General features: G+C 45.7%; 1 protein-coding gene across 1 annotated transcript in view; it reads left to right on the plus strand.

Annotated features, from left to right (window-relative positions):
• LOC144168788 (diuretic hormone receptor-like) overlaps positions 1–16232 on the plus strand; it is a 252961-nt gene that overhangs the window by 208403 nt on the left and 28326 nt on the right. Inside the window, exons 8-11 of the mRNA XM_077697759.1 lie at positions 743–830; positions 3655–3721; positions 7448–7533; positions 9163–9295. Coding sequence (XP_077553885.1) covers positions 743–830; positions 3655–3721; positions 7448–7533; positions 9163–9295 — 374 coding nt within the window. The remainder of the gene's footprint in view (positions 1–742; positions 831–3654; positions 3722–7447; positions 7534–9162; positions 9296–16232) is intronic.

Raw genomic sequence — 16232 nt, forward strand, 5'->3', positions numbered from 1 at the left:
TATATATATATTTATACATATCCATAAAACTTATATTTGCATGTTTGTGTGTTTGCGCGTGTGCGCGCGTGTGTGTATATAAGCAAGCACGACTTTAACAATACGCTCAAAATTTCGCACAGAAGTATCGAATGGTGGTCGTCGACGCCAGTACACAAGTACTGCACTGAGATTGTACAGGAGATGTGGACGGGTGAAGCCAAGCGAGTGAACCCTGCCCACTCCACTCACTCATGATTCCAGGGATGGGCAGCGGCACCACGCATAGGACAAACATCGAGGCCGAAGCGTTAGGCGGACGCGAATCGCGAAGAACATTGCGTTAAGGGACAAGGGGACGAAGCCTTCCAACAACGCGGAGGGGAGCAGGCGTCGCTGCCGTTGGTTTGGGCCTTGCTTCTTTCGAATTTAAAACCTGTAAAAAAGTTCTTAGATGTCCATGGGTGTTGTGGACGCGATCTCGGAAACCCCAGCTGGGTGTTAGCCTTAATAATCACTTGTGGAGGACCAACAAACCAGTGACTGGACGATTGAGTGGGCGTATTTAACTTGATTATTACAGTAAGAGTTATCTAGGGCAACAACATCGCAGCCTTGTTGCATTTGTTATATTTACCTAAACAAACTTCAAAATTGTGTTAAGTAGGTTTTGTAATATTTCAAAGGTATTACAAAAGCTTAGTGGTTAGTGGTCTCAAAATTCAGGAATGTGAGTTCAATCAAGCACTTGTGTTTTGCGCAGGACTGCCAGCCATAGTGGTCACGGTTTGGGCCATCACGAAAGCGTACTGCAGCGCCAATCGGAACGACCCCATTCTATTAGACGGCATGTAAGTCCATTTGTATTCTCTTTTCTATTGTGCCACGTGTAGTAAAGACGGACTGTGCAGTTTCTGCAGTCAGAGCCGATCGGAAGTGTGCCATGTGCAGCAGCTGCGAAAGCAGCTTCGCTAGTGCCAGCTGCACCGCCGTCCCTGACGACGAAGACGAGAAATAGTCATAGACAGTCATAGATAGTCAGAAATAGACGAGAGATGCATTGGGTGGCAGCACTGAGCGGACAAGGGCGCTGCAGCTCACTATGGTAAATCACTGCTTTGCACTTCCGGCAGCTGCCACATTGATTGGAACGGATTTATTTTTTTGTGCTTGCTTTTCCTCCCGCGCGTGCTGGCGTTGCACTGAAACTTTTTTGCGCTTACTATCGTAAGAGCCCACTCAACGAGCGTTCCTAACTACATGAACGCGAGCGCTGCCGGTTAATTACGTACATTTTGCCTCCAATCTAGCAACAGTTTTTGTTTGCGCTAAACAAAGGGCAGATGAATGACAACCGACAGCAGTTCACGAGTTTCGAACGCTTATGACTGTATAAACCGTTTGGCTTTTGAAGCGTCTGGGTTACGCTGTGACAACAGCCGCTACGATGAAACCCCGTGGGGCTCTACTTGGGTCCAGCAAGCGATCTACGACGACAGGACGAGCCTCTAAAGTGCTCTGCACTTGAAATTCCAATAAACACCTTCATACACGAGTGCAGGCTTGCTTTAATGTTCCCGAAGACCACAGGCAAACGCTGCATGAAATGTTAAGTGGTAGCGAACATCTTCCACGAATCCTGGTGATGCTCCATTATATGGCCCACAGAGAACATGCACGAACTCAACAGACTACAGACATGGGACTCAGCCCTTTCTAACTCCACCGTCGAGGCTCAGCGAGAGCTGATCCGACGAGAGATAATCGGGGCAACCGAAACTGTGGTGGTGGAAAAAGGTCTCCACTGGCGTGTCTAGCCCCTCCCTCGCCTTCTCCGGTCACATCAATAAAGTTTATTGACCGGCTGAACTACGCACCCGCGAGAACCTAACCAGCTCAATCTTGGATCGCGATATCCGCCTCCCATGCGCTATTCTTACTATGACCAGTACATCATTTTTGACACTTATCGAGTGAGTGGTACAGATGTTTAGGTAGTAGTCGTAAATATGGCTGATGAACGAGCAATTTAGGGGTGACATTTGAAGAACGACATGTCACAGAAATGTCGACTCTATGCGAAGAATCATGGCATAATTCTCAGGGCCTCACTTGCAAGAAAAACTCGCGTTTTATACGTGAGAGCGCTTGTCATCGCCCGCTTGTGTTGCATACCAGTGACGCCGGGAAACTGGAGGGCGCGGTTTCTGCTCAATTCTTCTCCTCTTGAGAGGGCGGAGGGCTGAACTTTCAATATCAAATGTTGGCTAGTTGTTACATATTAGATAGCTAAAAAAGCGCATGATGAACGAGGGAGGGACAGACGGTACACAAACAAGCGCTTGCTTTCAACTACAAGATATTTAAACGCACGAATGCACAAGTGTATTACAGTCGTAAGTTGAAAATGTGTAAATTTTATGTAGAAATTTCATTTGTTTCAATAATCTGGCTTTTGATGGTAAGAGACCAGGCACTTGTTTTTTTGTGCTCCTTCAGTCTGTCCATCGTTCCTTGTACGCGATTTACCTATCTAAAGGCACTTGCGTGGCCCCATGCTGCTGTCGGGCCGAGTGGCTAAACACCGGGATTTATACACAGCTCACGACGCAATCGCTAACGTCAGCAGGACTGCAGGGTGCCCTCGAAATCCGTTTCGAGCGCTTGCTACGTATTGGGGGCGCAAATGTGAACGCGTGCGCACTGCGAGACCTTTGTGCACACACGGCACGGAGTAACGTCCTCTTTCTCCTGCTGTTCAAGATGCGCCCGAAGGTGTTCGCGATGAACCTTGCTCGATAATTAGAGAAATACGAACTAACATAAAATGGTCATCGAACACTTCAGCGTTTCAAAGAGTATGCTTAGAATGTTCCACTGTTTGAAAAACCAGCGTTGTTGTTTTTGTTGTTGTAGTTCAAGCTTTCGCTAGTGCGTGGTCCACTACAAAAAATGAACTGCACGGTTAAATTGTGGCTATTTCGTCTGAAAGGCGGTGAAATCGTCCTAAATAAGCTGCCAACCCTTTCTAAGTACCTTGTATAAACGTTTCGCAAATTGTCAGTTCAAACGTACCGTGAGCCCAGTCATCGGCATGTTATACGATTGTACATAAGCGCTTGAAGTCGCAATTTTTTCTTTGCAATCGGACCCCTATCATGGCGAAAGGCTTGTATGTTTCATCAGAAGGTGAACGTGACGGTCGTCGTCGTCAAACACAATGAGCAATAACGAGAGCATTGCGCTCCTGTTGCTTCATTGGCGGAGGGAGGTCATTTGGCAGAATAATGTCCACGGTGTTCTTGCGCAACTGACCCTGGGCACACCCATCCTGTGCAAGTTTCGGACGCAATGATACAGGCAAATCTTTGATGCTTTTTTTTATCAATGAAAGGGATCAATCGCTCAGCACCTTTTTTCTGGCCCTACATTTAAAGGAAAAAGCCCATTTACAGCAGCAATCAAATTCCCTGTAAGAGCTATTTCCCAAGATTTCCATCTATTTCGCAAGCTTTTTGCGCATGTTTATAAGTATGTTGCTCTTTCTTCGCCAATAAAACCCATGTGTACGTGTTCGTTTGTGTGTCCTCGTGTTCTGGCTCTTTTTACTGTGTCATTGTTTCTTGAAGTTCCGCGTCTTAACTATGCCCGCATATGGATCTTTCTTTTGTGCAGGTGCGTATGGCAACTGAAGGATGTTTATGATTGCATTTTCATCTGCCCCGTGGCCATAGTTCTTTTGGTAGGTAAAAAGCTCCCGTTCACTGATTATATTCTTTGTCGTGTTCCCGACAACTCTTCCTCCCCCTCCCATAAACTGACGGCGCACTATTTTTTGAGAGACCTTGCTGGTAATTTTTTGTTATTGTTACTGCGATGCATATATCTCTGGAATGATGTTCGCGGCCTAAGGTAAACACCCGGGAGTGCTCCAAATTATTTGGTAACACTAATCCACGCCACGCATTATATATAGACCGGCTGTTTGTTTATTCACATGGAACAAAATTTGATTTCGCTAACCGTACGATAGATGTCGAGTATTTAGTAATATGACAGGAGCGTATAGCAAGAGCAAAACATTATAAATGACAATGCGGCATGTGGAATTGTTCTAAACACAAATGTATAGCTCGTATTGTATTACAGACATATTACCCTCCCTCTGTCAGCAGAATTACATTTGCTCCTCAAACAAATAGAAAAACCGCTCCACTTCGCTATTTGCATGTATCATTGGTGATGCAGCCACCACTTTTATGCTCTTTCAAGCGCCCCGAGCGTCATGCACCGGCCGTGAAACACGTGCGGTTGATGCAGCTTGGTACTGGATACGGCTAGACAGGTCCATAACACCGGCCAAGAGATTGTATGTTAACAACTCGTGCCCACGTCCTCATTGCAAGCGTACATCAGTTGTGATTGATTGGGGGGTTTATCGCACCGACGCTACACAGGCAATTAGACGCGCAGTAGTGGAGGTCTCCGGATTGATTTAGACCACCTGAGGATCATTCACGTGCGCCTAAACATTCAACACACGGCCCTTTACACTTTTCGCCTTCATCAGAACGTACAAACGTTTTAAGCATAAAATGTAGTCCTACAATGAGAATGAAAACTTGGGGTGACAAAGATTGGAGACTCTCTCCACTCACTTTATAACAGGTAAGAGGTTTTGCTTCGGCAGCTTTGGTCGCGTTAAGTGCGGCAGGCACCGCTATCGCACGCTGATATTTGCTGTTTGCATTTTGCTGTTCTCGCTTGCGTGCATACCTCAGGGCCTGGACAGGATCGGAGTCATGATATCTTTTACCGCATGCTTCTCGCTGGATAGCGACAAGCTGCCAGTGTATCAAAGGAGCGTTGGTAGTAGCCAGTTTTTTCTATACCGGCCCTCAGGAAGCGTCACGATTCCTGAATAGAGAGCGGGATCAAATTTCCACTCCCCGTTGCAGTGTGTCATCAATGCGTGGGAGGATCATACGCCACAGTTTCTGATGAGCTGCTAAATTTCGCCCATTTTACTGTACAGTGAAATTTTCTTGTTATTGAGAACAAAGTTGCAGTCACATATTTTCTTTTACTGCACCTGTATACTCCTGCGTTAGCCAAGTCAAATTCACCAAAAATCACAATGTCCCTGTGAGTTTTTATCTAGATCGATGTTAACTTAGCAAGGGATAGGGGCGATCTTTCGAGGACGACCCATTGAGATTACACCAACATGGCAGCTGTTCCCGCTCGTCACTGACCGGAACACCTGTGCCCACCTTGGAGAACACAACGTATTACTTGCATACATTTCAAAATTTTTCGCTCCCTCGGGATACGTAAAATGGCGCAATCTTTTATACCCCGGTCCAGGATAATCCTTTTTAGGCTAGTGTTCGAGCATGTGGCGGCGGCGTTGTCCCAAGCCCTACGCAGTCGAGCGGATTCACAAAAACAGTATGCTCCATTTGCGTCCTTCTGCGTGCCATTGGTGCACGTTCACCGTCCAGGTTTGTTGAGTTTGTTTAGTGAAACATGGTGGTATAGATGCAAAAAGAATATAGGTAACAGGAGTGAGCGTTACGCCAAGTTCAGCGTGCCACGCTGATTGCGGGAGGTCTGCGACATCACCGAGGAAATACAGCGCGACCGTCATCGCATAAACGATTGACAGACGACCTAGTCGGCGTATACGGACTAGAAGGGACGCGGATAGGCCCCTATTGTTGATGTTGGTAGCGTTACCCATTGGGGAGAGTAAAATTACTCAGAGTTGAACAAAATACATGTGCACCTCTATTCAACTATGATTGATGTTGGGATTGAGTGAAGTGTTAAAAATAGAAATAGGGTCTTAGGGTTGTTTACGTGCGCGGAAGCGAAAGCAGTACATTTCATGTAGAGCTGTGCGACTTTGCTATCATTATTATTATCTTATCTTCTGGGGCGATTATGTCATCTTCTTGTGTAACAATTCTGTGACAAGAGGTTATATGTGTGACGTGTAATTCTCGCGTTTGAACTTAGTGTCGGCTTGCGATGGTGTCGGGTGTTGGTGCTTTTAGCTGCAGGCCGGGTCTGCTCACTTGTGTCTGGTGCGTCTTTGTGATTTTTTGTACCATCTAAGGTGCACTTTCGTGAGCGCCAAATTTCACAGCTGCAGCTGAGGTGGTCGCGCCAGAGTTTACCCCAGTGAACAAACCATGGAGAGCGGATATAAGTTCAATAGCACAATTTTGTCCTGCAGTTACCATCACCATGATCATTTTCCTATTGCGTGGTTTCTTTCTCTCTGTTATTATGACTGAGAGGATTCTCCAATCGCCCTTGTTGGCCTAGCATTTGTGATATTATCGACAACGTGCTGTCCTACTTTTGCAATTCAAATGCCCAAATTATTCCTGTAGGTATTCAGCGACCCTATTGTGTCCTCTGAATATTATCGTTATGACAGCTTTCCCTTTGCGTTTTTCACTTCTGTGTCACTGTTTTAACCTTCTACGTCCTACCTATATGCTATTGAAGTAAATGTGGTGTACTGCTTGTGTAAGTAGCACGCTCAAGCTACACCTTTGGCGTCTGTGAATGTCTCTAACACACGTTCCTAAGTCAAAGGTCACATCTAATTTACTGGGGTAAACTTTATGCAAACTACAGCCAATTAACGCTCGTGGTGCAAGAGGTGCCCGATGGAATCACTTTACCTAAACCCGTGTTAGAATCCCATTCAAAAACACCCAGCTTCCCTCTCCTAAGTATTATTTATATTGTGTAGTTAGGAAATTTTAGGACCACAGCTAGGGAAAGCCTACGGCGAACGGGGCAATTTTGCGAAATGGGGCATTGAATGCTTTCTTCCAAGACACCCGAGTGCCTCAAGTGCAACACGCACCTGTCCTCCTATTTGCCGCATGGTACCACACGATGCAATAAATGTACTCTGAAAAGTCTTAAACTTCTTTCTTCTCGAAACCCCAATAACGTAGACTAGGGATTTATTGAACACTTATTTTGACCACGTCAATAAATTACTTGTGTCAATATGATTCCGAGTATAGTCTGCTCGGATTGCTTTACTTCTAATAAAAGTGTCACGTTCCGGCTGCGGGTGATAGCCCTGTGTTCTCGCGACTGAGCCCCAGCCGGTGCTTACGAAACCTTGCCGTAAAAAGTTTCCCTGTCGCAGCCTATGTTATTGCAGGCCATTAAATAACAGAAGCATAAGGTGTTAGATATGAGGTACGTTGTTGCAGGCCATAAATATATTAGGCACGTGACCAAACCGGGCACTTTATTAGGCTGCTCTGGTGAAGTGGCGAAATGCGACTTTACGATAGCTTTTATTTCATGCCTTACGAGTCAGAAGTCCTCGTTGAAACTGCCGTTTTGGTCATCCCAGGACTTTATATGTTACTCTTATTTTCTATACCAAGCACAAACGTCCCACTTATACACATTCCCGTTTTATTTCCAGGTTAACATGTTCTTTATGGGAGAAATAATGTGGGTGCTCATTACAAAACTACGATCCGCTACAACGGTAGAAACGCAACAATACAGGTAAGTTTTTTAGCGAACCCGTCTAACGCCCCATTCCCCACACCCTGACGAAATAACTAACCCATGAAACAAAGTGCTATTCCTGGGGTTTGAAATTTTTCCATGCCTGAAAATAAAAGAACTGCCACCATCGTGTAAAATGAGCAAGTTTTATAGCGGCTGTCTAAGCACAAGGCCGGGTGTAGTACACAAGGTTAGCATTGCAGGTTCTGCAAGCATTTCGGGTTCATTTTGTTCCGCTGGAAAATGTTGTTATTAAGGAATTGCATGTGATCTAGTATAGAATCACTGCATTGCGACTAGATATCTAGATACGGGTCTGTTATCTATTGCCCAACTCCGTAAACCCCGTTAGACGGCAGACGCGTTACGCAGTACGCGGTCTTCCTCGTAATAAAGATAGTCCTGGGCTTCAATTGAATAGTAGTAAGTAAAATATGTACCCGAAGTTGAAAACGCCGCTGTCGGACGGCACATGGACGGATAAACAAGAGTTGCTTCTGTGTCGCCTGTGTCCCGTCCTGTCGGGCTGTTTTGCAACCACCAAGGCCGTAGCAACAAGTTTACCAGTACAACGGATGGGCCGCTGCTTTGGTATCCCCCTTCAGCTGCACTGTTACAGTTTCTTTGCTTAACATTGAGAAATCTGTCTAACTTCAGGCACTGTTAAGCAAGGAAAACTCGTAGGAACCGCTTTGTAGAGACCTCCCCGTTCAAAGCACTACCGGTGTTGGGCTGCATTAAGTCAGGGGCAGTGTTAGTGAAATTTGGGGCCCGGCTGTTAACCATCTCATGCGAAACATTTGAAGCACAGGGAATGGAACCATTGAAATTACACTTAAGCCTCTATAAAGCAAAGAACAGCCACGGAGAAAGAAGAAAGCGAGTATGGGGTGAATTCTGTAGTTCTCGCTATGAAGGAAAGGTTAGTCGTGTGTGTTCGCTACTGTTGTGAACAGCAGAGCTTGCTAATTGCAGGTTATTTCTAAATAATTTTAAGGATTTGACTTCCGTTATACTCTAAAGCTCAATATTCGTGTTCGACGGCCAGTTTCCCAAAAAAGGTGCTTCCAACCCAGGTATCCCTACGAATGGTGTCGTGGTTATGCTCCAGCCAGACTCAATAAACATGTCTTGAATTACAGGACGTCGGTGCGTCCCTAAATTATAACAATACACGGGAGCTTTTAGAGTTCTTGCAGATTCAAAAAGTGCACCATTCATCGGAAGGGCGGAAAGATAGCTAGAGAAATCAAATATCCAGACATTACACGTACTGTGACAGTCCCATAGCGTGGCTTCGTTCTCGATCAGTAACGTTTGACGTTACGCTGACATTTAATTGGCATCTGTATTGCTTTTAACGCAATTTGTCGAACGTATCAGTGGTCTCGTAAACACCAGCTGTATGAAAGCGCCGTCTGACTTTGAAGCAGTTAGAGCGTCATTTTTTGCGCCGTCCCTGTGACAAATGCTTGATCAAAACTCCTCCATTTTGTTAAATAGTACTGTTTATTTCTCACGTGAGCACAGATGTCAATGAGTCGCTGTCTAGGTAATTGAAAAAAAAAGCAAACGTGAATTTTTTAGTGCATGTTCGGCTCTGTGCATGGTATACACCATTTGCAGGAAAGCGGCCAAGGCCTTACTTGTGTTGATTCCCCTGTTGGGAGTCACGTATGTCCTGGTCATTTGGACGCCTTCCCACAAGACGGCAAAAGTTATCTTCACCTACCTCCAGATAACTCTGCTCTCCACTCAGGCAAGTGGCCACTGCGTCTTTCTGGAATGTTCCACCCACTTGCCGCGGTGGCTCACTGGCTGAGGCGTTGTGCTGCTAAGCCCATGGACGGGAGTTCGATTCCCGGTCGCTACGGCCGCTTTTCTAACGGACGCGAAAACCAAAAACGCCAGTGTGTTCGACATTACGGCGCACGTCAGATTCCCAGGTGCTCAAAATTAATCCGGAGCCCTCCACCGCACAGCGCCTCATCGCCTGTTTAGTGATAGCGCGTTCAACCTTATAATAAATCAATGTAATATTCAATCAGCATGTTAATACAGCCGCTGCGTCCCGTGTATGCGTTAAGAATGAGATAAAGTCCGTCTTTTTGTTGGGCCGTAGATAAGAGATGAGTTTTATTTTTGCCGCAGTGCAGAATGGTCCATTGTTTGGGTAATCATTTAAGCGTAAACCACGACTGTTTTGCGTGACATCCTAGCAGACTATGACTGACTAGTGCGTTAAAAAACATCGGCTTAAAAAATTTCACCACCGAAACAACACGTCCGCTGAGAAAAATAAAGAACGAGAGGACTGACTGGTAATTGGAAATCATTATTCAGGCAAGGCCGTATATGACGCTACATAGTGTGAACCTTCATGACAAATCTACCAGCCAAACTTTCAGGGCTCTGATACTTTTGTGTCTTGGTGTTTGCACCTTTACTACCGTAATACTTCTCTGTTTAGAGTTGAACACGCGATAACGTGGAAACGGAGTCCTAAATGAAGTGGCGTAATGTGTTAAACAATTATATGCGAACGGGCACTTAATAAAGAACGGGCGTTTGTCTCACGGTTTGAGAGATATTTGCGTGCGGCATTTACTGTGAATGGAGTGATTAAACTATGCAGGGTGGGCATATGAGGACGTAAACCCAGGCTAATGTGACGTCTTAGTTTGAGAAAACTTCTACTTGTACAGACAGGCAAGAAGTACGGAGGCATGGCTGTATTTCTTGTCTGACTTTGTTAGCCCAAGTGAGAGCTGCCTCCTCGCCTGTTTTGTACCAACCCGCGCAGAAAAAAGCTATTCTGCACTAGAATCCTGCTACGTGTATTTCATGGAAAATAGAGCCCCCCTACTGCTACCTTATCATGCGGCGAACAGCGGATAGATTTTTTCGGAAACGTCCGTTCCAGTAAAAGTGCTTCCGCTAGCCGTTCCTTTTTTTTTCTTCTTTCTTCCAAGAGACAAGTAAAATTGATTTTCAGGCAGCTCCCTATATCAGTAAGTCGCATGCACGGTGTATCTAGCCATTCGGCGTCGTCGACGCTGGGAGAGCAACACACATGAAAGGGTTGAGCCCTTGTCTACCGTAAGCATTTCTTTGGGTACCAGCTGAGATTATCAGTAAGTAAGGAGCAGTGAAAATACAGAGGAGCATAGCCAAAATCGCCTTCGTACCTAAACAGATGTACCCTAAACTTCACAATGATGCGCAGAGTCAAATTCACAGCAGGCACTTCGGGACCTCAAAGGATACATCCCTGCCTATGGGTATACCGACAGAACAGCACGCGACGAAAGGGCATGCGACAGAAGAGCACCGCCATTACAGCACGGCGTCAAAAGAGCACGCGACAAAACAGCACGCGACAGAACAGCACAGCGTCAGAAGGGCACAGCGTCAAAAGCGCACACGACAGAAAAGCACAGTGACAAAACAGCACAGCGACAAAAGCGCACGCGACAGAACAGCACGGCGACAAAACGGCACACGACAAAACAGCACACCGCAAGGGCACAGCCGTGAAACAGGTGGGCGTGGGGGCGTAGCTAGGTAGTTTGACGTAGTGCACTGGCGGGGCGTACTCGGGCCAGGGTAGCACGCATTTTCTCGGGCCCGTGCCGGGCTCGGGCTTGGACCAAAATTTTCTGGCGGTGCCAGCCCGAGCCGCCCTGGCCATCCCTGAGGCCGGGCAATCCTGTGCCGCAAGTTATAAATTGTTGACAACAAAAAAAATTTTTGTAGACCTTTCAGGTTACGTTAGAACAAAAAGAAGCTACGTGTAAATTCATTACAGCGCTGTTAAAAGATTTGATAAAAGGGGATTGCGCTTAGAAAGCCTTTACATCAATAAAAAATATCTGGGACCCATCAGCATAGTGGGAGAGAGGGGGCCAGAAAACGACGGCACTCTAGCCACACAGTACATGATTGTGTTTTCCCTTTACTTTTCAAACAAACACAAACAGAACAAACGCGACCTGGACTTTGGACTATGTGCAGAGTTTGAAGGACCAATTCTTGAAGCAGAGCCCATGATTTCTTCCGGGAAGAATTTTTTCAAAACCATGAAAAGAGGCAACAAGAACAGAAGCGCCGATAAAATATTGCTGCCAACGTAACTAGAGGAAAATACTAAATGAAGTGGTGAAACAGGACGCATCGTCAGCTCAAATTTCAGCAACTAATAAAACAGCGAAAGCGGTAGTACCTGCTGAATAATTTGAATATTGCAAAATATTGTCCACTTACTCCGAAACATCTAAACTATCCTCGGTGTTTCCTTATTTCGAAGACTGCCAAACGAAGTGGCAAATGGAGTACATGGCTACTGAAAGAACAGTTTCTAAGTGAAGATATTGAAGTTGTACAAAGTTCGGCCCAAGTTTAATGGAAATTTAAATTCAAATTAGTCGTATTCGCTTTGTGCTTGCGCTTTTTAAGCTAACAGCAAAGTTCTTCGATTTCATGTTTATAGCCTGTCGGAGTAGTGAGGACATTTAACAAGTCTGGCGGGCTCGGGCTTAATTTATCAAATTCTGCCGGGCTCGGGTCTCGCTCGGGCCCACATTTTAGAAGTTTGGCGGGCCCGGGCACTGTCTCTATCGGGCATGTTTGGGCCGGGCCTAAAAATTGCGGCCCGGGTAGTGCTCTAGTAAGGGCACAGCTCGGGCCCGGGACGGTCTAAAAGGGCGAGCCCGGCCCGGCCCGCGTGCCGTGCTCGGGCCGGGCAGCACGCATTTTCTCGGGCCCGGGTGGGCTTGCCGGGCTTGAACGAAAACACTTTTTGGGCCGAACCGGCCCGGGCAAACCCTGAATCCCGGCAGTCGTGTGCCGCAAATTTAAAACTTTGACAACAAAAAATTCGGCTCATTTATCGTTTGGGTGAAATGAAAACAAAAAAAGCGAGGTGCTGTCAGTCTGTCACCGTGGCGATGCTAAAAAAATAACAAAATACCGTATTGGACTTAGAAAGCCTTCAAGCCAAGAAAAGAAAGCGTATGGGCTTCATCAGCGTAGTGGGAGAGAATGGGTCAGAAAACGAGACCACTCTGGTAGTAGAGTACATGATTGTCTCTTTCCTCTGTTTTTCAAACCAAAAAAAAAGAACAAATGTGAACTGGACATTGTGACTTTGTGTGGACCACAACACCAAAGATTAGCTAACGTACCCTTCGGTCTTTCTTAAAGCTTTTTGTACACATACCGTTTTGCCCATAAAGCGATTTTTTGAGTAGAAAACTTTGTGAGCATGGGAGGAACTTAGGTTTACTTGGATAGACAACTGGTGCAAACCGACAACGAACCTTGGCAAATTAACTTGAGAGAAGTATAAGTTAAACTAGCTCTCGGAAGAGTGTGCTATCGTCAAAAACATGTAGGAAAAGAGTTCTTTTGTAAACGAACTGAATGAAATAACGGAACGTGGAATATCTGTCCAAAAAGTGCATAAATAAAAATATACCTTTTCTCAGCATCATTTAAGCGATCCTCTTCATGCTTTAAGTTCGGAGACTGTCGCAAAAGGAGCGCCTGTTTTACTAAAATTTTCTGTAAAGATACATTTTTTAGGTCAGGTATATATGTCGTACAGATATAGGTCTAAGTATTGAACAAGTGTAATTTCAATATACTCCCTCTAGGCTGATTTTAGGCTAAAAACACCAAACTTTGAGGGCTCATGTTTGGAGTCTGGCGGACTCGAGCTGAGCTTAAAAAACAGTGCGCGGGCTCGGGTTTCTTTTATTAAATCCTGTCGGGCTCGGGCCGGGCTCGGGGTTTTATCTTAATGTTTTGTCGGGCTCGGGCCTGGCCCTGGCCGTGTCTCTACCAGGCGGGGTCGGGCCGGGCCTAGAAATTCCGGTCCCCGCACTGCTCTAGTCTCTGTCATCCAACAATTACTGCCCTTTCCCACTCGACCCGCGAATTACGCGTTCGTTTGAGGCACGCGTTCGCTCAATTTTTTTTTCAACACTTGAATTCACGGGTATGACCGGGGCACGCGCGCCGGCTCAAACAGCGGCCGTGTTGATTTTCTCGCACCATACGTTCACCGGTACTACACCACGCCGGGTCGCGGAAAAAATAGTCCCGGAACAAATGGTCCCGAAACAAATGGCTCTGGTCCCAGAACAAACAGTCCAGGAACAAATGGTCTGAACTTCGAAATTGGAAAAAATGGTCCCACCACTAGTGCACCTATCCATGACCGCCTCTATGAGAGAAGGAGGGAGGGGGTCAGTGCATTTATATTTGTATGTCTGTATTTGTGCACAATGTATTTTGCTGATTGATTGATTGTGGGGTTTAACGCACCGACGCAACGCAAGCGATGAGGCGCGCCGTAGTGGAGGGCTCCGGATTAATTTTGACCACCTGGGGATCTTTATCGTGCGCCGAAATCTCGTACACACGGGCGTTTTTGCTTTTCGCCTCTATCAGACAAGCGGCCGCCGCGGCCGGTAATCGAACCCGCGACCTCGTGCTCAGCAGCGCAACGCCTTAGCCACTGAGCCACCGCGACGGGTACAATGTATTTTGCATCTGTATATATACAGGGTGATCAAAGTTAAGTCGACATTTATTTTTTAAATTAGACGCTTAGATATACGTGAAGACCACTGCTACAGTGAGGTTATGCTCCAAGGGGGACACACAGGGATGTGGTAACTATAGATGTCCGTGGCTTAATTAACTTAAATTGTTTAATTAACTTTTTAGCGGCTGTAGTAAGCAGGCATGTTTGTATTGAAAATTTACAGGCAATCGTGTTTCCACGAAGTTCCATTTGACAGAATTATTTTAGCGAATTCGTACTCTGAAATATCGAACCGTGAAGTTTAATTGCCATTCGAATGATTACGCATGCAAGACAATGAAGACCAGCGCAAAGCTCCTCCCTTTTGTGACGCAGGCATAAGAAAAAGTGATAACTGGCACCCTTTCAGTCTTGGCTGGCGTTATCGCAATCTGCAGTACTCAGAACCGCAATCGAAACAGAACAAAGGGGAGAAGCTTTGCGCCGGTCGTTAGTCTGGCATGCGTAATCATGCGAACGGTAATTAAATTTCGCAGTTTGATATCTCGGAGTACGGATGCGCTAGAAGAATTCTGCCAAATGAAACTACATGGAACTTCTCAATACAAACATGCCTGCTTACTGCAGCCACAAAAAAGTTAATGATTCAATTTTATTTAATTAAGCCACCGACATCAACATTTAGCACCTCATTCTGTGTCCCCCTGGACGCATAACCTCACTGTAGAGGTGGTCTTCACGTAAAAGTAAACGCCTAACTAAAAAAAAAAAAAACCTGTCGACCTAACTTTGGCCACTCTGTATAATATATTTGCTAAGGCTGAATTTACTCGAGTTAAATGCTGCATACAAATTTGTCGTCGTACCTGTATGTTCTCCCGTGCTTCCTTTGCTTTCTTCTTCTGTTTATTAAAGCTTGTGAAGCGACTGCCACTTGAGCCTGTGCGGGGAGCCTATTTACAGTGGCAGTATTATTTAGGTTATGTGAAGTATCTAAAATGTGAGTGGGCCGGTACTTCTGAATATCAGACAACATAGAGCTGTACTAGTACATCACGCTCACTGATTTATCAATATTTCAAAAAAGAATTTTACACAATTAATGGTATATTTCGTTAGCTAAGCTGCGTTGCGAAGCTCTCCACCTGAAAGACTTGGATATCTGCAGTTCGGATCAAGCGAAGTGGCGCTAATAAAGATTTTGGACCTTGATAATTTGGCAGCTTGCAGGTTAGATACTTTCGTTTTTCTCTAAAAATATGCAATGTAGCTATTATTACGCCTCGTATCTTGCTGCAAGGTTTAGAAGATTGCTGCTAACATGATTTGTTAATTTTGCCGGCATGTTGCAGGAGCGTAACATTTGCTAAGGGCAGCAGGTGAGCTCATCGAAACTGGTCACCCACCATCAATAACAAACTTTATTGATCGGAATTGCATTTGAGCACAAATATATGCAGTTTATTTGTGAAAATACGAAAAACTGTTTTCGCTTGTCTTTCTGGCGGCTTTATTTTCCCAGAAATTGCGAGAACCAAAGACAGTCACTTGTCATGGTTCAATGAAAAGCCAACGATTGATGCAAATTGATGCACCACGCCACTAGACTTGCCTTTTTGGGACGCCCCTTAAAAAGCAAGATCAAACCGGAAAGAGCTGACGGGGTGGAGTGTAGGGGGTTCGCTTTGGTAGAATATTTCTTTTGCTTGAGCTGGCCCTCGTTGCCCTTTTTAGAAGAAATTTGTCATGGTGCTGAATGTCGTGATAGCCACGTTGGACCAGTGGCCCAGCCGACGGTGCGCGAGGTAGTCGTAATCAGGCGTGCGTCTCCGAACTCTGCCTGTCACCAGCCTCTCTTACTCGCCGCGGTTACTCTGGAGTTCCTGTATATAGCTCCCTGCGGGAGCTATATAGAGATACTCTAGGTTACTCGCGTCAGGTGCGCCTTCCTGGAACACGGCCGGACTCAAAAACTGTGTTCCTGAGTGAGAAAGGAGCGTGGAGTCTGGCCGTGCCTGGACTTCGTTGCTGTTAGTGTAGTTGCTGTAATAAGGAAATCCTCGGAGAGGGGTGGGAAGAACTAGCGAAAATATATAATTAGCGGATGTAACGGTTTAATAGTTATAATAGCGTAAATAGAAATAAA

Source organism: Haemaphysalis longicornis, unplaced genomic scaffold (assembly GCF_048455015.1).
Source record: "Haemaphysalis longicornis isolate Haplotype H1 unplaced genomic scaffold, Haemaphysalis longicornis Haplotype H1 scaffold_2, whole genome shotgun sequence".
In the NCBI taxonomy this organism is placed as follows: domain Eukaryota; kingdom Metazoa; phylum Arthropoda; class Arachnida; order Ixodida; family Ixodidae; genus Haemaphysalis; species Haemaphysalis longicornis.